We start from the raw sequence: 26,782 nt of genomic DNA on the forward strand, positions 1-26,782 counted from the left end.
ATATATATATATATATATATATATATATATATATATATATATATATACACACATACACACAGTATCTCAAGTGAACAAAAACAGCAGATTCTATCATGTCACTCTTTATTTAAAACAGTCAATTGAAACTGTGGAAAAACAAGATCCACCTTTGTTGCTTTCATTATATACGGGGGCTCTGAAACATTCAGGTGTGTGTTTACACACAGAGGAACGATAGCAACGACCTTGTTGCAGCAACTGTTGCTGCCCATTCATCTAGAAATGGTCAAAGGTAATCTCAAAATCTCAAAGTCCATTATTCTACAGTAAGAACAATTATTGAAGTGAAAAACAGACATTTGTCAATCATCTCAGGAGTTCTAGTAAGTTCACCCCAAGATCAGACCGTGCAATGGTCACAGAAATTGTTCCAGCTCAGACTCTACAGGCCTCAGCCAGCAGGTTAAAGGTTAAGGTTCATGACAGAACAATTAGAAAACTAAACGCGTATAGTTGCTGTTGAAGTGTTGCAGGGAAAGTCTTCACTGAAATGAACATGGCAGCTTCACTTATTTGCTAATTTTCCTCTCAGCTACCTCATAACTTCCAGAACAATGTTCTTCATACAGACGAGACTAGAGCCGTTTACCCATAATGCACGGTAGCATAATGGGAGAAAACCAAACAGTTTAGGACAAATACCTTAACCATTAAGCACGGTGGTGGAGGGGTGATAATAGGGGCTTGTTTTGGACACCTTACTAACATCCAAAATAAGGATCATAGGAGAAGGTATAAAAAAAGAAAGCAGGGCTATAAAAACTGTCTTTACATGAACAAATCTAAGTAAAATAAAGGAGCATAAATATGGTCCATTCAAAATCTTAAAGACAGCGATGAAAACAGAATATTATTTTACATGTTCTTAGATGCTAAAAAACAAAAGCACTATTGAGAGTTTGGGAAGGAACTGTCCATGCTTTGTTTTTTTACAAACATACAAACTTTACGTCAGACATCTTGTCCTTGTGGGTGTTTACAGTCTCTTCAAAAAGTACTATAAACATGGTACAAATGTGCTGACTGACAGTAGTTAGCCTTTATCTTTTGTTTTCTTTTTCTTCTTCTTGTCGGTGGAGGAGGTGGAGGTTGGAGATGGGTTCACCGGTGGAGCTCCAAGTTTTTTCGTTTTGGCTTTTTTCACCTTGTCCTTGATGGCTTCGATGTCCAGCTTCCCTTCTGTGGGGGCTGTGACACAGGAAGTCCACAGGAGTGGGACAAAGGTTAGTCGTGTTATTACAGTCCTGCTTTGCCCTCAGATCAGTGATTATTACCTTTCGTGGTCTTCTTCATCAAAGACTTCTCTTTAGGAGGAATGAAGGCTTTGTTTCGCTCCTCTTGCTTCTTGGTCAGTGCCTCTGCTTGTTTCACCTGAAAAACATCAACGGTTGTGTTTGCCATGTGAATATAGTTTGACGAAATAAAATGAAGAACCCAGACCAAGTGACCGCCTACGATCTGGTGCTAAAATCTGTCTTTAGCCATCAGATTGCATGTAAACAGTGGTAGACCGTCAGGGCCAGCAAGGCCTCGTCTGATGGCCTGAACATGAAGCTGAAGCTGTTGGACTCATCAATCCCTAACCAGGAAAATCACTGCAGGGAGAAATAAATAAAATCACTGTAATGCCACTTTAATTGGTGATATGCGACTTATCTGTGCTGCTGATTACCCATGCTGCTGATCTCGTCTTTAAGCTGCTGTACACATACCCATCTGCTCACTACAGACTCATGTTCAGGCTGCTGTTTAATACACCGTATTATTTTACATCATTAGTGTTTAGCGTATATCTTAGATCCTTGTATACAGTTTCTTTTTTATACTTTATATTTTTGCTATTTTGGGGTGTAACTGGGACGTCGAATACACAATTTCGTTCCACCTCGTGTACCACATGTGATGCAAATGCCAACAAAGAACCTTGAACCTAAACACAACCAGAATCACTAATTTATATTTTAGTATTTTTTCTGGTTTTTAATATTATTCTGAAGTCTGCTCTCTTCATTTCATGTTTTCTCTTGGTTGTGCAGCTTCCAGTAACATGTCATGCCTTTTTTCCAATCATATGTTGACCATCATGTGTTGCTAGGATCAAAGAAATCTGTCTCGAGGCCTTCAGAATCAACAGTGCAGGCCGAAGAAGCTCATATTAAATGGACCAATCAGACGTTGAGTTGGCAACACTGGAGCGTTCTAACAGCGTTAGACAACGTCAGCATTTTCATGTTCTTCTCAAAGAGAACTACAGGTGAACCTGCTTGACCCGACGGGACGCACGCAGCTGGATATGTCATGGACTCAAACGGAAGACGATGTGCTTATCTGTGTTGCCCATCGGGGACTTCGAAGACGCGTACATAATTGGATTTATGATATCAGGCTTCCTGCTTTTTGGAATCGACTGGCTCCTGGTTTATCGACAAATTAGGAATACGTCAGACCACTTAATTTGGATCAGCCTCAAAAAACAAACAAAAAAGACTGAAGGCAGACGTAAATCAGTAAAGTCTATACTGGACACCTAGCAGAGTGAACCAGCTGAATAAACATTGTGTCATCTTATCAGGACTACTATGGAAGCTCTGGGAGTGTTCATGGTCAACCTCGGCTCCCTCCAGAGTGTCTGTGGACTCATCAGAGCAAGCTGGCTGAATAAACATGGTACCATTCTTATTCAGGACCACTACAAAACCTCTGGCAGTGGTCATGGACAATCTCACCACCTCCCTGCAGAATGTCTGCATCACTGTGTTGCTTTATGTGCAGGGTTGTCTTACTTGTAACCTACAAAGCTCTCAACAACCTAGCTCCATCTTATATTACAGATCTTATTGTTCCATATTTTCCTAACAGAGCACTTCGCTCTCAGACTGCAGGTTTACTTGTGGTTCCTAGAATTTACAAAAACAGAACGGGAGGCAGATCTTTCAGTTATCAGGCTCCTCTCTTGTGGAACCAACCAATCTCTGTCCGTGAGGCTGACACATTATCCAGTTTTAAAACTAGGCTGAAGACTTTCCTTTTTGCTAAATCCTATAGTTAGGGTCAGCTTCGATTTCCTGAGCTGTCCCTTAGTTATGCTGCTATAGGCTTAGACTGCTGGAGGACAAACTGACCACATTTCTTCACTCTGCTACTGTTTTTACTTACTCTGCTCAACCGGTTTTGTATTTGTAATTATTTTTTCTATCCTTAACATGTGTTTTTGTCTTTCAGATACACCTGGACCTACCATTCTATGTTCATCTGTCTCTCCTTCCTGTCCTCTCAACCAGCCGGTCAAAGCAGATGGCCGCTTGTCCTGAGCCTGGTTCTGTTGGAGGTTTTTTCCTTTTAAAAGGGAGTTTTCCTTTCCACTGTTGCCACTGTGCTTGCTCAGGATGGGAGACTGCAACGAAGCCAAGATTCATCTTGTCTGCTGGATTCCTTAGATAGAGAACTTTATTAATTGGCTTTTATGTGAATGTTCCTGTAAAGTGCCCTGAGACAACTTTGTGTGATGTGGCACTATATAAATAAACTGAATTGAATTAAATTCTCAGCCCCATAGGTGTTGCATTAACTGTATGTGACGTGTCCCCCTCACATAAAAAAAGCATTCATTCTGTTTCATATTTATGTGTTCATTCGTGCTCATCTGCTCACTCAGACTCATGTTCGTGCTGCTGTTCAACGTAATGCTTTTATGCTATTAGTGCTTAGTGTATATTTAGTTGATGTTTTTCTTAGTTCATATCTGAGATTTTATTAAAGTTTTTCTTTTACATTTTATTGTTGGATGTAACTGGGACCCTGTGTACATAATTTTGTTCCATCACATGTACCACATGTGGTACAAATGACAAAGAATCCTGAATCCTTGAATCCTTAATTCACCCAGTGCTGTTTTCTATTGCTACACAAAGAAATCCATTACGCTTGATTAATAGATAAATAACCTTAGATAAATAAAGTTACTAATGTAACGTAAGTCAGAAAGTAATGTTACAATGTTACTAATTAACTTTTTTTATGTATGTGAATGTTTTTGTACAGTGCCCTGAGACAACTTCTGTTGTGACTTGGCACAGGGCGGCTGTGGCTGAGTGGTTAGAGCAGTCGTCCTCCAATGCAAGAGTTGGGGGTTCGAATCCACCAGCAGTCACATGTTGAAGTGTCTCAGGGCAAGACACTGAACCCCTCGATGCCTCCGATATTTGTCCCATCAGTGTATGAATGTGATAAAGCTCTGATTAGTCTCTTTAGAATGATTTGTTCAATTAGCTTTGTAGAGATCTAGTAGAGAGCTGTATGAATGGGTAAATGAGGCACAGATTGTAGTGTAAAGTGCTTTGAGTATCTTGATTACATAGAAAAGTGCTATACAAGTACAGTCCATTTACTATATAAATAAACTGAACTGAACTGAGTCAATAGGAGAAACCACTAAAAATCCACTCCGGGTTTTCCTGGTTACCTACAACTCACCACACCGCATGCAGTTTCCCTGAGGTCACCTGCCTTGGCAGGGCACTCATCTCTTTGGAGGTTTTTGTCGACAGGGCGAGGAGTGGGGAGACACCTCTGTGTTGCGTGCTAGCTCTTAACGCTACGTTAGTGCCAGCAGTTTTTGACCAGGGGTCAGGTATTTGAATGCGTGAGAGAAGTGGCGCTTGCTCTATTCATACAAGGAGAGCTGTTGGTCAGGCTACTTCTTGTTGCTCTCCAAAATAATTATTGAATCAAGTGTTTACTTATGTAGGTAAACATAGATGTTTAACAACCTGCTAAAATACACCAGAATGCAGGAAATGGCATCTACTTTATTCACAAGTTTCTGGGGAGGACCCCCCCAACTCCCCTACCAGTGTGTCCCCCCACATTACAAATGCTTCTGACGCCATTGCTCAGCCATGACGTGAACTAAAATTTATGCCAGAATCATGACAGAGCAGACTGGACTTTCAGCGTTAAGCTTCCATACTGAGAAAATAATTTCTTGTTGAAACTGAGACTCCATGATGACCTGCAGGACTGAGGAACTGAACTCGTATTGAGGGGAAAAAGGAGGAAGGAGTTTGTGGATAAATAATCAGCTTTTGGTGAGTAAAATGCATTTTTATTTTTTATATTTTAATATATTAACATTAATGCATTTGCTAAATATGTTTGAAGCACAGCTGTGGATGAAGTTGAAGGAAACTTATTAAATTGTGTTAATTGGGTTTCTTGATTTCGTAATGGTATTTATTCTTGCTACATGAGTTCCCTGTCTGTGATGCAGCATTCTGTTATACCTTTCTGTGTATTATTGATGTTTCTTAAGCCATGGCATCATGGCTTTTTTTCCCTCCTCTGGCTCTTGCTCAAGACAGACACTATAATCTCCCTCCTCCTGTTCTCCTCTTCCTCCTGCTTTTGCTCTGTGTCTCGGAGCTCCTGGTACACATCTCCCGAACAAAAAATACTATTATGGATCTGGTGAGCTGGACTTTCAATGGAATTGACAAAATCTTTCAACAAAACGACAGGGTCCTGGTGAACCCTCTTGTCCGGCTGAGACTCATGCTGCGGGGTACATCAGAGATCAGCTGATGTGTCTCTCAGTTCTGTCTCAGGAGGACGCCCAAGACTTTTATATATTTGGATTTATAATAGCTGGGTTTCTGCTCTTTGGCATTGACGGGGCTCTATTTGATCAACTTTTGAAGAAGACACCGGCAGCAATTTCGGCCATGGCAAAGCTTCTGAGTCTGAGAAGGTGTGGTTCATGCTATGAGTACTCAAACTCAGCTGATTTATGAGCTAAACCGTAAGATGGAGGCGATTTGTGAGAATCGCAGGCCATTTGCAGCTTCTAGGACTCGTCAGCATGTTGGGATCAAACTTGAGGAAGGCTCACAACATGGATAAGTGGAGTGAAATACCCATAAATCTGGCAATTTTGGATGGGGGAAGTTCCAGTAGGACTCAAGGCTGACAAGAAAAAAAAAAGTCACCTGAAGAAAATCAACAATCGTGGCTTATCTGAATCAGACTCCCCATTTTGGCCTCGGATACGAGCTGACTATCAAATTTCTCCTGGGACATGGGTAACTAGGGAAAAAGCTTTGCCTATCGATTGCAAGATGGCGGCGCCAGTGTGTTCGGCTTGCCTCTCCCTGCATACTTTGATTGTTTTTGTGTTGTTTTTTGCTTTTATAACTAGTGTCGACTCTCTGCTGGTGTATAATCGCCAAACGCTTTTTAATCTTCGACCCGATATTAACAACTTGGCTCCGTTTGTGAATGACAGCCAGAAAACTTTTTTCCCTCCATTTCTGTCGGACGTGCCGGCCTACCTGTGCCGCGCCCCAGCTCCACCAGCGCGCAGAGCGCGCAGACGCCGCGGGAGACGCAGCGGCCAGCTGGTCAGACTGAAAGCTCAGCTGGCGTCCTCCCTATCCGCTCTCTCTGAGTTTGGAGCTGCATCTAATTGTTTTATCTCATGGCGCTCCCTGGATCTCATCAGCTCTTCTCTGGCTCCTGTTGTTGGCCTGGGTGAGGGACAACCTGCGCGATGCCTCCCCCCTCCCCCGTCCGAGTGCGCGGAGTGAACCACCACAACCTGCTCGATCTGGCTCCTGCGTCGGATCACACCCCGGCTGCTGTTGGCCTGGGTGGGGGGCCGCTGCTGCGCGGCCTCTCCTTTCCTCTCCTCCGCGTCCGCGGAGTGAACCACCACAACCTGCGGCTGCTGGACAGAGCTCCTCGGATGGATGACGTCACCCTGGCTCCATCTCATGTTCACATGGCTCTGGTTAATGCTAGATCTTTAACAAACAAGACCTTTATTCTGAAGGACTTCTTCACCTCCCGTGGTCTGGATTTTTTATTCATTACTGAAACATGGATAACTGCCGGTGAGTCCAGTGCTTTTTGTGAACTCCTGCCACCAAACTGTGCATACTTCAGCTCTCCAAGGACGACGGGTCGTGGAGGAGGAATAGCGACTGTTTACAGGAAGAGCTATTTCTGTAAACAAATCACACCTTTAACATGTTATTCCAGCTTTGAGTTCAACTTGTTTGAGCTCGGATCTTCACAACCCGTACTGTGTGCTGTTTTATACAGACCTCCAAAATACAATAAGGACTTTCTGACAGACTTTGCAGATTTTTTGGCTGGAGTCTTGCCTAAATATGACAGGATCTTGATAGTCGGAGATTTCAACATAGCCGTGTGCTGTGCTGATAAACCGTTGGTCAAAGAGTTTTTACAGCTGATAGACTCTTTTAATTTGCTTCAGTTTGTGTCTGATCCAACACAAGAATGTGGCCACACCTTAGACCTTGTGTTAGCTCACGGTTTTAATGTTTCTAATGTGGAAGTTTGTGATGCTGCCTTTTCAGACCACATGCCTGTTGTGTTTGACATGCCACTCGTCTGTCGCTCAGTCAAACCTCGCGCTCCTGCACAGCCCCGTCGGGTCATTAACTCCTCCACTGCTTCTCAGTTCTCTGCAGCTTTTAGTTCTGCCATCAGCCCCACAGACCCTGTGGGTCTTCATTCAGATATCGATGCTCTCTCATCTAATTTTAACTCAGCCTGTCAAAACGTTTTAGATGCTGTGGCTCCATTAAAAACAAGAGCTTCCAGACCAAAGCCTGACCCCTGGGCTGATGAGGTCACACGATCTGCCAGACGCCAGTGCAGGAGAGCAGAGCGGAAGTGGAAGAAGGACAAACTACAGGTGTCTTTCCAAGCTCTGAGGGACAGCTGGCGCTTCTATCAGTCCACTGTTAGAGCTGCAAAAAACAAATATTTCTCTGACATCATCTCCTCCAACTCCAGCAATCCACGTGTGCTTTTTAAAACAATCACCTCTGTTCTTAACGCCCCACAATCAGCCAGCCCAGAGAACTCCACTGAAATGTGTGACAACTTCCTGAGCTTTTTTATCAATAAGGTTTCAAGCATTAGAGCTCTCATAAGCCCTCCTTCTTACGACCCCTCCGTCTCCGTCACACGCTCTGCTGTCTTCAGTCAGTTTGAGCTCGTCACCCTGTCTTCCTTAACTGACATCACTGGTCGTATGAAACCTGCTGGATCCCCAAATGATCCCATCCCACCTCGTCTTTTTAAAGAGGTTTTTCACACCGTGGCTCCTCATGTGTCCCAAATTATAAATGACAGCTTGGCATGTGGACAGGTACCAGCGAGCTTTAAACATGCAGTTGTGACACCACTGATTAAAAAACCTAGCCTAGACCCCACAGTAATGTCCAACTTTAGACCCATCTCAAAACTGCCCTTCATATCTAAGATCTTGGAGAAAATTGTTTACAATCAGTTAACATCATACTTAAACGACCACAACCTTCTTGAACAGTTTCAATCTGGCTTTAAAACTCACCACAGCACTGAGTCTGCGCTGCTGAAAGTCTTCAACGACATTCTTTTAGCCGCAGACTCTGGTGACTGTGTAGTTTTAATGTTGTTGGACTTGACTGCTGCCTTCGACACAGTAGACCATCACATCCTCCTGTCTCGTCTGGAGAACTGGGTGGGCATTCAGGGTCCTGCTCTACAGTGGTTCAGATCCTATCTGACAGAAAGAAACTTCTGCGTGCGCATTGGTGCTGTGGAGTCCTCTGTAGCCCCTCTCACTTGTGGAGTACCTCAGGGTTCTATACTTGGCCCTCTTCTGTTTTCCCTGTATCTACTCCCTCTGGGACATCTTCTCCGGAAACATGGCATTTCTTTTCATTTTTATGCTGATGACAGCCAAATCTATGTTCCGTTAAAACAGGGCAAACACCATTCCTTGAAACAACTCCTGGGGTGTATGGCAGAAGTCAGAGCATGGATGTCACTAAACTTTTTACATTTTAATGACAAAAAGACAGAGGTCTTGTTGTTTAAGCCTAGTGAAGGCTCCAATATCCATGCTGATCTAGGTCCTTTAACAGAACATCTGACTGAGACAGCAACTAACCTGGGCGTGAGGCTGGACAGTGACTTCAAACTTGACACGCAGATTAAATCAGTGATCAAGTCCAGCTTCTTTCATTTGAGACAACTGGCCAAGGTCAAACCATTTCTGTCACAACATCATTTTCAGATCTTAATCCATGCTTTCATCACAACTCGCCTGGATTACTGTAATTCTCTTTATGTCGGTCTGAGCCAGTCATTACTGACTCGACTTCAGCTGGTTCAGAACGCAGCTGCCCGCCTTTTAACTGGTACCAAAAAACGAGAACACATCACCCCTGTTTTAGAATCACTACATTGGCTCCCGGTTCGCTTCAGGATTAATTTTAAGGTTCTTTTATTTGTTTTCAAATGTCTTCATGGTCTCGCCCCACAGTATCTGTCCGACCTGCTCCAGCTGTACACTCCTTCTCGCTCTCTCAGGTCAGCAGATCAGCTGCTGCTGGTCGTCCCAAGGTCCAACAGGAGACTGAGAGGTGACCGAGCGTTCTCAGTCGCTGCCCCTAAACTGTGGAACGAGCTGCCTCTGCATGTCAGACAAGCTGGCTCACTTCCTGTTTTTAAGTCTTCTCTGAAGACACATCTTTTCTCTTTGGCTTTTACTTCAGTTTGAAATGTTGGTTTTAACGACTCTAAGTTATTTGTTTTATTTTATTTGTTATCTTTATTTTATTTCACATTTTAACGTGTGGGGTTTTTATGTTTTTGTATGTCCTAGTGCACAGCACTTTGGCCAACAGTGTTGTTTTAAAGTGCTCTATAAATAAAGTTGTATTGTATTGTATTGTATCGCAGCCACTTGAGGTTTCTGGGAGTCGCCAGCGCGTTGGGGACAACCTTGGAGGGAGCTCATCAGCACGGACCAGTGGAATGCTCACAAATCTGGCCATTTTGGATAGAAAGTACCAGCAGAACTCAAGGCTGACAAGACAAAAAACAGTCTGCCTGAAAAAAAAAAAGGCAACAATTGCGGCTCATCTGAATCTTACTCTCCCGCTCTGCCTTGAAGAAGGCCGACTTACCAAATTTCTCCTGGGATGTGTATAAACTAAGGAAAAGTTATGTCTATTGCAGCCTATACATGTGCAATTTTTATTTATTTTTTTATTTTGTGGGCACAGCTTATATTCAGGTGCTATCAATATTCAGTAAATTACAGTACTCTATAATGCAGAAAAACTTCAAGCAAGGATTTTTTTTTGTCAAGTTCCATCCTCATTTTCTGTGAAACAGCTGCTGCAATGCTTATATTTTTGATAAAATCTCACACATGTTGGCTTTATGTTGATACAAAGATGATTTAAAGAGTTTGTAATTGCTGAGAAACAATCAGTTACATTTGGCCATGTTATTTTCAAGCAGGGACTTTAAGGAAACCCTTTGAAGGTTAATACAGGTTAATACTTTTGGGGTCGTTTTCTGAAACTAAACATTAGGAAGGTAATTAAAAAAAAAAAAACTTATTTAAGTATTTACTTTTGTTAAGAAATGTAAGCAGATACGGAGGTGATAGCTCCAAAAGCTCACCTTGATTTCCTCCATCTTCTTCCTCCTTTTCACACTTTCACGAAGGAAGAATTCTCCTGTGGCTAATTCTTTGTCAACCTGGAAAAGAAGGCCGCACAGTTAGAAGTCACTTCAGATGGAAATCTGTTGATTCCAAGAAAGACTGCCTCCATCCCCTGACCTTGCTGTCTGGCTGTGGTGGAGGGAACGGTGTGTACTCCTTCTTTGTGCCCTTCTTCTTGGGCACTTTGCGTTTGGACAGGCTCTTGTGGCGGAACTTTGGCAGGAAGCGTTCCCAACTTTGTGTCCGCAGTTCAGGATCTTTGGTGAGTTCCCGTTTGATCATCAGGGTCTAATGGTTGTGGCCGTGGGAGGGGTTGGCAAAAGGACAGGAGAGAATATGAAACTTTAGTGATGATGCCTTAAACCAGAAGTTCTGTCTGAACTCTAAGACCATTTTAATTCTGCTGGATCCTAGGAATAACTTTGTTCCAATTAATTCTAATTCTGGGATTTTACTTCTTAATTATCATCATCATCGTGACTTAGTGGCACTCTCAACTTAGGGTCAATACACATTTTCTTTATTATAATTACATTATTTTTGTTGGATAATTTAATTATCCCATCATCAACTTATACATCCATGACCTTTACATCCCCATCACTTTTTAACAAATTTCTGTGGAGCTGTGAGCCTGTTCTCGTATTGAACTCCTGTATATTTTCTGTGAATGTTTACAAAGTGGTGCTTATATTTGTGGTGGCACCAATACCATTATTTTTAAACCCGAGTACAAGTACCTACATTTGATTACTTGTCAATACTAATAACACTGAGTACTAATCAGTTGTGTGTGCTCAGGGAAGAGTACCACATACGGCACATTATACACTCATCGACATAAAATAATGGTCCTGAAAATAATGCACTAATACTACCACCATGTGTGAAAAATGCAAAAAAAACTAATTTAGTACTTTCCTGTATTTTTAAAACACTAAATCAACTACTGCTGCTGGAGGAACAGGTTATATTCTGTATTAGTTTCCTAAATCTAAACATTGAAGTACAAGTTGAAACAATATATGATTCTTACATTCATGTTGACAGTCTGTTCCACTGACGTATGAATCTGTTGTATTTCATGTGATCATATATAACCTTCTCCTGCATTTTAGACTGACAATATATTAAAAACTAGAGACTGACTGAGATATTCAGGTCTCTCTTGTAAATGAGTCCAAGGCTCAATGTGATTAACCTGTATAAAGGTTGAAAGAATGAATGTAAAATAAATCAACAATAATAAATTCTCTTCAAACCTCCAACCTGCTCGTCCTTAGCTACATGCCTTTCAAGTTAGCAAGCTAACGTTTACAAAACCTAGCATAGACTATTGCCTTGTAAAACTTTATCCAGAACAATAAATCTAACAGAGTTAAAATACATCAGTGTTAGTGATGTTATCTTTGTCATCCTCAATGAAATACAGTTTGTCTGAAATCTTTATGTCTCTGCAAAGGAAAAAAAAAACACTGCTGCGGTCAATACTATTTAGACCTTCACCACACGTGTCTGACTGTTCAAACAAGAACAGGAAGGACGTTTCTTTATTTAATTTATATTTTTGTAACGCACTTGAGAACTTTATGGTGAACAGTGGATGACAGAAAATGTGAAAGCACATTAGGAAGTCTGTTTTATGACCAGTGCACCACCTGTAAACCTACTGTGGGACTAGTGATCTGATTAGCTTAGCTTCATGGTTGCTAACAGATGTGCTAAATAAGCAAACCCCTCTCCACTCGCTGTTTACTGAGATTATTGGGGATTGACAAAGCTTAAAATTTTTCAGCTAATATATCGGTTATCGGCTGTCACGGCCCCAAACATCGGTATCCGCAATAGCCAAAACTTCCATAATGGACAGGCTCTATAAAAAACATTACTAATATTGAGGTAATATCAATGAGTTAAATACAACAGATAATAAAAAGTGTCAATTTGAAAAAAGTTGTCAAAAACCACACTGCATAAAATCTTTAAAGGGTTCAGGAACTGAAGAAATGTCAAGCTTCAGCTGTCATCTCTCAAACTCAATGGTTGGATGTTTTATGGTTTTGGTAAACTTTGTCTTTGTGTTGCCAGGTACTGAAGATGAGCGCGTTTGCACCAAAAAGAATCTGTGTGAATTAGATGCATAATGTTTGAGCAGGATTTCAACAGACACTTTAGAAATACGAACAGAAATGTTTCCCTCTGGCCTCTTCATGCCCTCAGCTCCAGGTTGAGCCGACCTCGGCAAACAAACCCAGAGAGAGTCTTCATCAGTCAAGAAATCCAGAACAAGGATGGAGGAAATCTTCATTGGGCATGAATGCGTCTGTCACTATAATGTTTCTGATCCATGTCCTGAATGAAAGCCTCCTAATCCAGCAGAAAAACTAAAAATACATACCTTGATGTTGTAAATAGGATGAATATTCTTCATTGTGTCCATCACCACTTTGCGCACCTGTACAATACATGTGACCAAAAATAATTATTTTAGTGTAAAATAAATGTTTTTATTTTTAACAAGTTTGACTAAGTACATCATAATTACAAAAAAATAAATAAGTACAATATTTACAACTAATAAAATAGTACATTTCTTATTAAAAAACAAAAAAACAAGAGGTACACCAAAGTCTCCCGTCGCTGAGGGATTTGAATAGTGAATGTTTGAAGTTTAAAGTGAGTGTTTTACTGGACTGGAACTGAAAGGGGAATGGAAGTAAACCTTAATGTTTTAGTGCAAACTATTCAAGTGGTTAGCAGTTCAACTGCGTAGAAAAGGGGAAGGTTTCTTTATTTTTTGTCCGGGACAACGCAGAGTGATGGATCCTGGTGAGAGGAGGGATAAGTTTTATCCACAAGGTGTAATGGCAGAGCCAGGGGGCAGCCAATCTCTGGACACATCAAACACTGAATGAAACTTTTAAGCAATGTAAAAACTAGAAAGCAAAGTTTCCTCAAACGACTGGAGTTGCATCTTTGCACGCACACACCCACCCACAGGTGGCCATCTTGGATTTTGATGTGGCAACTAGCGCCTGACCCGATATATCGGTAGTTCTGATACAGATGTTTGGGGACCTACTGATATCGGTGATAATTGTTCCATTATGTGCCAATATAAACACTTGAATTTTCACCACTAAGATGCTGGAACCAGCCGTAATTGTACAATGTATCCAGCAGAGGGCGCATGAAGACTAGTTTAAAGTCATGGCCGTTCACTTTAAGTTTCACTTTCAGCTCAACACTGACAAAGCAGGGAGCAATACTGTGTAGTTCATTTTGCTGAACAGAGCATGGTAAATTTATTTAAACTGATCTGTAAATATATATATAAAAAAAATCAATAATAAATTCTCTTCAATCCTCCAACCTGCTTGTCATTAGCTACGTGCCTCTCAAGTTAGCAAGCTAACATTTAGATAACCTAGCATACACTATTACCTTGTAAAACTTTATCCAGAACAATAAATCTAACGTAGAGGTAAAATGTATCAGTGTTAGTAACTTTATCTTTGTCATCCTCAATGAAATGCATTGTTTGTTTGAAATATTTACTTCTCTGCAAAGAAAAACAAACTCTCCTGCGGTCAATACTAATTAGACTTTAACCATACGTGACTGTTTAAACAAAGAACAGGAAGGGTGTTTCTTTAATTTGCATTTATGCAACACACTTGAGAACTTTATGGCGAATAGTGGAGGACAGAAAATGTGAACGCACGTTAGGAACTGTTTTTATGACCACTTGTACACTTGGAGCGGGACAAATCAAAGCATGGATCTGATTAGCTTAGCTTCATGGTTACCAATAGCCACGCTAAATAAACAAGCCAAGCTCCACTCCATGTTTTAGATACTTGGGGGTGGACAAAGCTCAAAAATATTCAGCCAGTACATGAGTTATTGCTGGTCCCTCCCAATATTAGTGATCGCCAAAATTTCCGTATCGGTCAGGCTATAGCGGCAACCCAGTTCTTGATGGTGACCTCATATGCCTGGATGCCGCCACACACCTAAAGGAAGTCGGTGCTTAGTCATCAGCTCACAACATGCATGGATGGACAGCTTTTCCAATCCTCTTTTCACTCGACGACAGGGGACAACGTCACAGAAATGAGAAAACTGTTGAAGAAATTTCAAAGTGTACTTCTGCAGCTGCTGTCCAAACTTCAGTAAGACTTCCCGTGAAGACAACAGGAATTTGGGACTTGTAAATTGTCAGTTTCAGCGAACAGATGAGCTGAAACTGACAAGTGTTACGTTTGTAAGAGACTATAAACAGCCATTCAGTGACATCACTGTCATGACATCATTCTTGGGTTCTGGGTTTATTCTACTGGTTTGCAAACACAGATAAGTTGGTTTAACTTTTCAACATCCTGCAGAGCAGTTTTCAGTCAACAGCTCGACTCCTGCGAGACACACTGACCTCCTTAAGGCCGTTGTAGGGCCCCAGGGCCGACACGGTGTTGCCCTGCACCATCACGTAGCAGTTGGTCAACAACTCCAGTGCCTGAAGAGCAAAACAAAACATTTCATTGTTATCAATATTGAAATTATTATTGAGTTCAGCAATATTTTAGAGTTGGTCACTATATTAAAGTGTTTGAAAAGACGCAATACTGCCACCAGTTGGTGTTTATTTCATAATGCAGGACAGTTATATTTAAGCAGGAAGTCTGGAGCTCAAAACCTACAAATCATCAAAAACATCTGGTCGTAAAATAATCTTAGGGATGCACCGATCCACATTTTTATAACTTCCGATCCGATACTTAAATCTGAATATCGGCCGAAACCGATCCAGTTCCGATATCATGATCATCATTGATTTTATATGAGGCTGTAATAATCTCCTCTCAAGTACAATTTGTACAAATATATGATGCATGTCCAAAAAGGCAACTTGAGGAAAGTTTTATTAATGTTGGATAAGTTTTAAACTTAGAATTAAATTCTAACACAAAACATGTTTCTTTTTATTCCTGGTTTTAAAGTGGATATTAAAGTGATTAATTTAAGTGATTGTTTAGTTATTTTATATTTTTTTAAATAAGGTGGACATAGGAATTTTTTTCTTCTTTCTTCACTCTTTTCATTCAGTGTTTTCTTTTTGATGATTTTGATTATTTTTGTTTCATTTAAATGAATGAATAAATGAATTAAATTAAATAAAATGTTAAATGTCTTCAAACATCTGCTAAGTTCATGACATAAATCAACAGACATGTTCCTGTTTTTAGTATTTTATATCACTTTATAATGCAACTGTTTTTGTTTAGTTTTTTTCTAATATATATAATTTTCTTGTAATTTTCAAATCATGTTTTTTATGATTGTCTACTGTTGTACTGATAAATATCTCCTGGAGGGTAAACTATATTTTAGCTGCAAGTATCAAGCTGTGAAATCCTTCGTTTTCTACAACTGATAGTGGTTGGTCATTAATTATGATGAAGTCTCTGTAAACATTTGAGCTCCGTGGTTTCAGCGATGTCTTCTTCTTGTTCAATCCGCAGCAGGCAGCCTGATTTCAGTCAGCCACGCTCAGTCTGTCCCTCCTCAGAGACGGACAGACTGAGTGGGGCTGGCCGGGAGTGAGCTGCCTGTTACGGCTTCAGCGAGAGGAGCAGACCGCTGAAGCCCCGGAGCTCGAATGTCCAATGTAAAACTTATGTTACAGCGGTTTAATGTGGCGCTATGGCTCTGCAGACATTGCACGTTGCTGTCTTGTTTTGTGGTGTTTAGTGTAAAATACTTCCACACAGCGGACATGTTTAGATGAAAAGTTTGTTAGCTGTTAGCAACAGTGCTGCTAACTCAGTCCTCACGTTGTAGCTGGCTGCAAACTATGAACTGGATTTCCTGAATGTGAGGCGGGTCTTATTACTCTGGGTTCATGAGACACGCCGCCGTTCAGGAAATCCATTCCATAGTTTGAAGCCAACATGCATCACCTTTTAACCCTTCTCTCTTATCTTCTTTGTTTTTCATCTCCGTGTCCATTACATCTAAAACAAGCCCAAAGCAAATTCTAATAAAATTTAATTTATATATGAAGTGGAGCATTAAGGCCAGCGATAATGCTCTGCTTGTGAAAGTAGTTGGGCATCACTTTGGCACTCAGACAATAATTATAAGTGTCACAATGCCGGACAGGACAAGGGAAAAAAAAAAAAAGAAGCCAACATACAACATGGATCGGAAAACGTAAATTATGCTGGTATTGGATGCCGATACCGGATCGGCCCCATCCCTGCGTTATTACATTTATAGCTTGTACTCGTTTTTAATTCAGACAGTATGACAAAGAATGAAAAGCAACATTTCCCCAACTCAAGTTGAAACCTTGATCAACGAGCGAGTGGATCGTCAGCTCTTTAGCTCCGACTGTTTAACGTTTCATTGTGTTGGAAATAAACTTTAATAATAATAAATTAATAAATGTGTTGTCATCATTGTATGTTCCCATACAAAGACAAAACTGGTTCTCTGCATTTAACCCAATGCACCTGGAATACATCCAGGTGGAGCAGTGGGCAGCTATGTAGGTGCCCGGGGAGCAATTCGGGATTGGGTGTCCTGCTCAGAGACACCACGACATGTGCAATGATTGGGGATCGAACACAGGACCTTGGGGTGCCGAGTCGGCTGCCCTGCTCCTACACCATCTCAGCCCCTTCTAGAGCTTCACAACAAGAAGAATGTGATGGAACATGATCAAATGTTGAGTTTACAGAATAAAACTAACGGAACAGCTGAGTTTGTTTCAGAGCTACACATCTGGAGCTTATTGAACATCAGAATCAAGACGCTGATGTTTTTCATTACGGGACACATTAAATGTTAGGAGCTTGTTCTCTACAGAAACATCAAGTGAGTTTAGTTTATACACGTTTAAAACTTGGACAGTTCAGAAAGTTGCATGTTAAAAAAATAGCCCACTGCACATGGGATAAGGGGAGTGGGGTGCAGAGGTTAGAGAAGATGGGCCTGTGATTGGAAGATCGTTGGTTCGACTCCCCATACTGACGTCAAAATGTGGGAGGAAAAGACGAAGCACCCACACCTGCCTCCACCCTCATTGGCCCCACTCTGGGCCCTTGAGCAAGGCCGTTAACCCCCACCATCTGCTCCCAATTGTCTTGAAAATGAGTCCTCGTGACTCAATGAGACTACCTGTATAAATAAAGGTTAAACAAAATATATGCAAACCTAATCCATGGTCTGCTTTTTTCTTCCTAAAGAAAAAATGATGTAAATCTCTAAAACCAAACGAAAAAAGACGTAAAATACCAAAAAGCTAATCATTTCTCACACACACACACAACAAAACAACAGCTGAAGGGGGAGTAAAACAGCGTGCGGCACATTACACACAGCTCAGCAAACTTTTTACAGTAATCTATAGCAATGGCCTCGACAAGCAGAGACGTTTATATTTGACCTTTCGTGTGACCTTGAAAGTATATGCGACACGCCGCCTAGCGATGATGCATGTGCATGCACATCTCGCCCTCAACAGGCGTATAAAAACCCGCAGCTGAAGAAGCGGACAGGCGTCAGAGTTCAAAGTTTTCTCTTTGCCGTCACCGCTACAATAAACACTTTAAACTCAGGCTGAAGTGTTGGACTGCTGGCAGTCTGCTCCACGTCTGAGGAACTGCTCCACTTCACGCTCCTGCAGCTTAATCTGATCACTGCCTCCGCTCCGACGCCGTCAAACCGCAGTCAGTTTTATAAACGACAGATGTAGAAAATTAAAGCTCACGAGGACGTTATATTTCTAACACACTGGAATGGCCAAACAAGCAGCTTATGATGACGAGGCATAAATTAGTGCTGCCATCTAGAGGTGGGCGATATGACTCGCATATCATATCGTGACGTTTCAGAGTATTCTGACCATAATCAATTTTGTGATATTAAAAAAAAACAAAACAGAAATCATTCACTTGACAAAATTAACTTAACATGTTGCTTTAAAATATTATATAAAAAATAAAAAGCAACAAGAGTTAATTTTACTGAAATTACTTTACTTAGTAAAAAAAAAAAAAAACACTTAGATCGTGTCATCTGGACCAGTTCCTTTGTGAGTAACGTTTTGTCTCCCAACTTCATCGCGGACTGACGAAGTCCTCTGGATGGGGGACGAAACGTTTCTCCCTAAAAAGCAACCGGTCCAGATGACACGAGTTAACCTTTACTGTTGCTATCTACCTGGACGACTGAGCGGACAAACCTTTTTCCTTTAATGTTTCAATTTCAGCAAGAACACGGGTCATTTTCTCTGTCCAGGTTTTATTTGGAGCAGGACGTGATCCGCCGGAGAATTTCTGCTGCAGCTGCATGAAGACTAAAACCCTCCCACCTAAACAGATGAACTTTGATTTGGCTGACGCAGATCATTTCTGTGAAGCTAAAGCCTGAAGGTGTTTATCAACGTGAACTCACTTTCAAGGTGGAGCCCTTTGGGCCGATCAGCCGCTGCTTCCTCTTCACAAATCGCTCTCTGTTCCTCACAAGGGTCCCGATTTTGATGATGTCACAGGCCACGTCATCCTGTAAGATGCGGACAGCCTGGAAACAACACCGTGGGTGAAGCAACAGAATAAATGGAAACAACAAACTCATGACGAGGAGCTAAACAGGTAACAAGTGTTCCATCGTTACCTGTTCGAACGGGACGCTCCTCGCCAGCAGCTTAATGAGATCTCTCGCTCTGACAATGGAGTAGGGGTCAAATGTTTTCTTCGTGGTGCAGACGGTTACGCTACCTTCAATCAGGTCCAGAGAGGCTTTGATGTACTGTAAAACATGCGGGCAACATTGGAAAGAGTCAGATCCAGCACCACTGCCTTTAAAAGCCAAAAGGTTCTTGCTCCATCCACCCTCTGTTAAAATGTCTTGACATCAATTCATGGACGGTTTCAATTATTTAAAGTTTCAACGATCAGAAAAGTGCAGTCATTGTGTTTAGGCCCAGCTCTACTGCCGTCTCTGTTCCTGTTGACCTACACTCTCTCGAGCCAAATCTCAGGAACAGCTCATGCTCAATAATCCAACAATGTTCAGTCGCGTCATCTGGTTTCTTTTTTTGCCGAGACGTTTCATCCGTCCATCACAGGATGGTTTTCGACTCCGACTTTAAGTTTTTAATAAACACATTTACTCTGTTCTACAAAACTGTTCTTCCAGTTAAGGCAGATATCTAAGCTGAAGTCTGTGTTGTTCTGATCAGACCTTGGAAAAAAAAATAGTCCATGCGTTCATTAATCAGAGTAGACTTGTGTAACGTGCGTTATGTTGGGGTCGGTCACGTCTCCAGCTCGTCCAAAATACTGCAGTTCGGCTACTAACAGGAGATACTAGCCGAACTGTTAACTCCTGTTTGTGATTCCTGTGATCAAACCTACCGGTACCGTTTGACCACAGAAACATGATCCAACAGCAGGTTTGATCATATTTCACCAGTTTTGTCCTTCATTCACTGGTTAGTGTCAGAATCCATTTTAAAATTCTCCTGTTGACCTTTAAGTGCCTACATGACCTTGCACCCTCATTTCTCTGTGACCTACTTCAACCATTTGTTCCTTCTCGGGGGCTGAGATCATCTGACCAGCTGCTTTTGGTTGAAGCTCGTTTTTATATTTTTCTTTTGATGCTTTTAAATAATTTTGTTTTCTTTTAATTAATGCCATTGTTTTTTTTTTTTTATATTATTGTTCAGCACTTTGGGAACAGCTGCTGATTTTGAATGTGCATTATAAAGACCGATTCCAGACCCTGACACACTCTGCCTGCAGGTAAAGACTGTGGGAACGAGGCTGAGGACTTGGGTGCGCACCCAAGACCCCGCTCTGTTCACAACACTGTCAGAACTGTTGTCCCGCAGGGGTATGCACCTAGTGTAGTGACACAGATCTCGTTTCGCTGCAACTGCTCGACTGAGGAGCAGCTGGCCGAGGCTGTTAGAAAATACAGTCAAGTTTACGACTGTTCTGTCTAATAAAAACTTAGTCTAAGAACTTGAGGAAGGAGACGGCACATTGTTTATGCTCAGAGGAGACGCAGGCAGGTCTCTGTAGACGTGCTGGCCCAAAGGGAGTACTCTCAGGTCGAACAGCGTAGGGACACATCACAGCACAGTCAGAAACAGCAGCGGTCTCTCCTTGTTAACCACAAAAATACCAGAGCTTTTCTTTCACCCACTCCTGCATCATCAGCCGAAAATAACCATCCTCTCTGCCAACTGTGCCGTCTGTGGTGTTGCTGTTTGGGTGTGATGTGCTTACCAGGAATTCTGCGCCACAGTTTCTCTTCTAGTATAAAATGTTCATGTAGAACAAATTAAAATAAACATCTCACAACCACATCAGCGAGATTAGATGTCTTGCATGTTGTGAGGAGATAAACCAGCCTTTAACTCATTCTGCAGCGTGTGTGGAACGATGCATATCATCATTTATGTGTCTTACACCAAGCGCAGCTTGTCCTAAGGAGGAACAGGGTTCCAGTTGTTTTGGTCAAACCTTATAAACGATGTTATGAACAAACTCGTGAAATCTGTTAGTGCTTGAATCTTAGGGATGCACCGATCCACTTTTTTTTTTTTTTTCCCCCGATCCGATACTCAAGTCTGAATAACGATCGATATCGATCCAGTTCCAATATCATGATCATCATTGATTTTATATGAGGTTGTAATATATGCATATATAAATATATGCATGCATGTCCAAAAAGGCAACTTGAAATTTTATTAATGTTGGATAAAGTTTTAAAGTTAGAATTAAATTCTGCTAACACAAAACATGTTTCTTTTTATTCCTAGTTTTAAAGTGGATATTAAAGTGATTAATTTAAGTGATTCTCTGTAAACATTCGAGCTCCGTGGATTCAGCGATGTCTTCGTCTTGTTCAATCTGCAGCAGGCAGCCTGATTTGGGTCAGCCACGCTCAGTCTGTCCCTCCTCAGAGACGGGCAGATTGGACGCGGCTGGCCGGAGTCAGCTGCCTGTTACGGCTTCAGTGAGAGGAGCAGACCGCTGAAGCCCCGGAGCTTGAATGTCCAACGTAAAACTAACTTTACCGTGGTTTAATGTGGCGCTATGGCTCTGCAGACATTGCACGTTGCTGTCTTGTTTTGTGGCATTTAGTGTAAAATACTTCCACACAGCGGACATGTTTAGATGAAAGGTTTGTTAGCCGTTAGCTACAGTGCTGCTAACTCAGCCCTCACGTTGTAGCAGGCTGCAAACTGTGAACTGGATTTCCTGAATGTGAGGCGGGTCTTATTACTCTGGGTGCATGAGACACGCCGCCGTTCAGGAAATCCATTCCATAGTTTGAAGCCAACATGCATCATGGATCGGAAATCTCTGCAGGTTGGATCGGAAAATGGATCAGTCTCATTGTCACAGATACCCGATCCAGAGGTTTTTCCAGATATCTGTACCGATACAGATATCGGATCGGTGCTTCTCTACTTGAAGCATGCGTTGAGAATGATCCTCAGCTACTACCACATCAAACTCTAGATCAATGTAGTTAAAGTTAAATAAAATTACAGCTATTTTTGTTTGCCAAGACCGATTAGCTGCAAAAGTCATCTTCAATTGGGTGGACTCAAATTAATTTGTTAAAATATGTAGATTCCAATTACTTTTCTAAATTTATGTGGCTTACGAGACATTTTGGCAAAAAAAACAACACACACACACACACACACACACACACAGGCAAACATTGTTTTGTCTCTGGCAGTAGGCTAGAGCAAACAGTACCTACTTCATTTATAAGTTTCCTATTCCTATTAAATTTGCACACAAATAGACAACCAGTATCAAGAAGCACCTAGTTTTATAAAGACAGCAAGCCACTGCACAATCAGGAGGTAGCAGAGTTACACCAGCAGCCAGTTCCTTTTGGTTTGGGTGCTTTATGTCCATGCAGACGACCAGTGCTGATGCTACATACCAGCTGTCCTAAAGCCGCCTCCACCAGCGGCCAGCACTCCTTCAGGTAGGCTTCTCTGTACTTGGGAAAGAGTGTTGCGAAGCTGCTCTCCTCCAGCAGGCCGCGGGGGTTGTCGTCTTTAGTAAACGCTGGTTCCTTCCACCCATCAGGAACAGTCAGAAGTTCAGATTCATCCACTGCACAACATAAAACGACACTTTAAACAAACCATTGGTAATACACGGGAAACTACTAAAACACGTTCACATGCTGCCTGCTGCATCAGTTTTTAACGAGGTGCTGTTTATCAAGCATGTGGGAAGTACATTAAAAACGTATTTTACAAAGTTTAACATAATTGCAATATAGTCTTTAAATGTCTCAAACTATGAAGTTATATTACGTGGTATGAACACACAAAACTTTAAGGTTCCCTGTGAACATCAAAGTCGGGGTTTAACCAACATCTCGTGCACGCTTGGTACTCCGGCGCGTCAACATGACGTTTAAATCAAACACGAATAGTTTTATTCAACTCTGACAAGTATCTGCGCGTCCAGGAACCGTCGTCATCTCGGTAACGTTTCAAACTCACCTTGGTTTTTCGCATTTTTAGAGTTTTTCCCTGTTTGCGCGTCGCTCGTGCCGTCTTCAGTCACGGAGGACGCCATTGTTGAGCGGAAGCGGAAGTGACGCAAAGGAAGCTGCGGATCAGCGCGCGACCACCGAGGCACTTGGTTTTTTTTTTACTGCAGTGAGTCTATTAATCATTTGCCTTCATTATATTTCTTGCAGATCATGTTTTATGTAGTGATGAGCAAATTAAGCTTTTATGAAGCATTGAACCAGTTGGACCAATTGTTTCAAAAATGGGTTCATTTGTTGAAGCTTCAGTTACAGCGACCTCTTGTGGCACTTTGCAATGCTGCTGTCAAATTAGGTGGTGTGCTTTTGGTGGCACACACCAAGAACTTCAGTGACTTTAGTCTTAAACTACTTTACTCTGGTAAAAAAACAAAACAGATTTTTTTTTAAATTCATCAACTTTCTATGTTGTCTGGTTTGAAAATGTATTTATGGTTAAATGTTTTTGAATAAAGATTGATAAATGTGAAGAGATTCAATTAAAATGTTGCGATGGTATTGTGCTTGTGTAACTGTGGCAGAGTCCGAGTCTTTATCTTTCATAAAACAATGAAATGACGTCTCCAGCATCTCCATGTTTGGCGCTGAAGTGTCTAATCAGAGGAGGTATCATGATGCTTCAGTTCAGTTGAACACACCAAACACTGCACCTGCACAAATACACTTATGTAAATAAAATAATTTGGGCCCATACTGATATGATTAAAATCACAGACATAATTTTACTGTAATTATATTAAATACATGGATTAAATGAGTTGGATAATATCTTTCCTGCTGAACATTACTATAACTTTTTTGACATTTAAAAGCCAAAACCACCTCATCATGAGCAGAATGAAGTGTTCCCACATGTTAGAACGACCTCTTTTCCTGGCTGCCTCTATAATTACTCTATTTCAACTAACAGCAGCAGAAACACCTACTCTCCAACACATTGCAAACATTTTAGAGCTGTTTCATAGTGTTGAGCGCTCCCAATTCAAAACGGTCTCAACGCTGTCTCAACCTGTCAGCATCGAGACGAGGCGGTGCCTGAATCAGCTGTTTGGACCACGAACCAGTCAAGCGATTCATTCCGACAACGAAACGGTTTGTGTTTCGGACGTCACGTGACTTTTTCCGCACCAAAACAAGCTCCGAAGCAGTGCTCCGATGTAATTTTACTGCAGGGTTTGAAGCATGTTTTGAAGCTTCTGTTTCATACTACCATTACTAGTTTTATGTTCTCATCTTCCCCACAGTAGTCTCGTTTACTGGTGTTATGCTTCCCCATCATGAATGATGTCCTGTTCAAGCCTGTGTTCAGAGTTGTGTTATGACCATTTCCTCCCTTCCGTTTCTTTCAGCTCCTCATTTCTCTTGCTTTTCGTTGAATTCTGTAAAACCATCTTTTTGATTTTTCTATTATCAAATGTTTGAAATCCCTGAACTAAATCAAGGTAGATGACTTCAGTTCCTGTTGCAAGATGCTCCAGGTTGCAGGATCCGAGTAGGAAAAGGCCTTTTTGCCAAGTTTACTCCGCACTGAGAGAACGCTGCAGGTAATGATGTCCTGAGAGCACATGTTGTAACTGAACTGATGGCATGACATATGGGAGGTGTTACTATGTTACGTTACAAAAAGTATTAACTTGTTATAGTACCACCAAGTACAATAAACTTTATATTAAGTCTTTAGAAACCCGTCCCACACTCTTGCAATTTAAACTCTTAAAGCTACGTCATTTTAACAACATCCAGACCAGCACTGCGCAACCAGAACCTGACTGAAGCCCGCAGCCGTCTGTCATCTGCAGCTCCCAAGATCCGGGTCACACTGAGTCCAAATCAACTGCAGCCCAGATACACAGCAGTGAAGATACAACATGAAGGATGAGTTCAGCTTCAGAATTATTTGATACTTTCCCGTCAGTCCTGTGAGCTGATCCTTACAGAACTTCTGACTTTGTGCTGCAAAACTTTCCCTTCATTTGCAGCAAGCAGCAGTAGGAAGCAGTGTTGACTTCTGTGAAGTGAACTGATGGCTTCTGGGCAATGCAGTTCTTTAGACTGGCAAAACTGTGAAGGCTTAATAAAAGAAAACTAGACCCTTTCCAAAAAATTAGAATATCATGGAAATATTTAACTTCCATAATTCCATTCAAAAAGTTAATATTTAATAGATGATAGATTCAGGGCCTACATTTTAAATGATTTCAAGTATTTGATTATTTTTACATAATTTGGGCTTCCTGCTCATGAAACCCACGAAAACAGGATTAAAAAAAATTAGAATACTGTGAAGAAATCAGCCCAAATGTTGCAGGACATGAATGTTTTAAACTGAGTGACACACTGATCATCTACTAGACTCAAAGCACCTGCACAGGTTTCCTCAGGTGTCATTAAATTGCTTCAGTTTGGTTCAATTGTCTCTGTTCGGTTCAATATGGGGAAGACTGCAGACATAACAACTGGTCAGAAGACCATCATTGATCCCCTTCATAGGATGGGTGAGCCACAAAAGTTCATAGCTAAGGAGGCTGGCTGTTCATAGAGTGCTGTGTCCAAGCATATCAGTGGAAAGTCTAGTGGAAGGACAAAATGTGGCAGGAGAAGATGCACCAGCAAAAGAGATGACCGTGGGCTTCAGCGGATTATCAAACAGAGAAGATTCCAGAATCTGGCAGAGATCCAGAAAGAGTGGAATGAGGCGGGAGTCACAGCTTCAAAAACCACCACATTCAGACGCATCCGGGAGATGGACTACAACTGTTGGATTCCTCTGTCCTCTTTTCCGATGAAAGTAAAGTGTGCCTTTCATTTGGAATCAAGGTTCAAGGGTTTGGAGGAAGAAGGGTGAGGAACAGAGCCCATACTGGTTGAGGTCCAGTGTGAAATATCCACAGTCAGTCATGATTTGAGGTGCAATGTCCGTGCAGGTGTTGGTAAACTCTGCTTTCTTAAATCCAAGTTCACCGCAACAGTCTACCAGAATGTTTTAGAGGACTTCATGATTCCTTCTGCTGAGGATCTGTATGGAGATGCAGATTTCATCTTCCAGCAGGACCTGGTCCCTGCCCATGCTGCCAGAAGCACCAAAACCTGGTTTGATGTCCACAGTGCTTGACTGGCCAGCCAACTCGCTGGACCTAAACCCCATTGAGAATCTGTGGAGAATTCTCAAGAGGAAAGTGAGGGAGGGGCACCAGACCCAACAACAAAGAAGAAGAGCTGACAGCATCAAGGAAATCTGGTCTTCCATAACTCCCAGTCAATGCCACAGGATGATTGTCTCAATGTCACGTCACATCGAGGCAGAGATTAAGACAAAGAGATTCCCAACCAAGTATTGAAGATTGACATAATTGTTTTGAAAGTATCATATTTTGATTGATTTGTTGTGATCCTAATTTATTTTCACTGATGTCTTCAAAGTATTCTAATTTTTTTTAAAATCCTGTTTTCGTGGGTTTCATGAGCTGGAAGCCCAAATCATGTAAAAATAAACAAAAATACTTAATTGTTTATAGATTAAGGGCCCACAATTTAATCTATTAAAGATTAACTTTTTGAATGGAATTATTGAAGTTACACAATTTTTCCATGATATTTAAT

At 41.4% G+C, this 26,782-nt stretch overlaps 1 protein-coding gene across 1 annotated transcript; it reads right to left on the reverse strand.

Moving 5' to 3' along the window:
* Positions 1–714: 714 nt before the first annotated feature.
* Positions 715–23,227, reverse strand: krr1 (KRR1 small subunit processome component homolog). Its single transcript, XM_037695976.1, has 10 exons — positions 23,133–23,227; positions 22,559–22,734; positions 19,253–19,387; positions 19,034–19,159; positions 15,006–15,089; positions 12,972–13,028; positions 10,691–10,861; positions 10,531–10,608; positions 1,317–1,413; positions 715–1,230 (listed from the first exon to the last, which is right to left on the reverse strand). Exons 1-10 carry the CDS (start codon positions 23,206–23,208, stop codon positions 1,076–1,078), a joined length of 1,155 nt encoding a protein of 384 aa, XP_037551904.1. The 5' UTR covers positions 23,209–23,227; the 3' UTR covers positions 715–1,075.
* Positions 23,228–26,782: the final 3,555 nt, after the last annotated feature.

Source organism: Nematolebias whitei, chromosome 22 (assembly GCF_014905685.2).
Source record: "Nematolebias whitei isolate Nwh7 chromosome 22, NemWhi1, whole genome shotgun sequence".
Taxonomy (NCBI): Eukaryota; Metazoa; Chordata; class Actinopteri; order Cyprinodontiformes; family Rivulidae; genus Nematolebias; species Nematolebias whitei.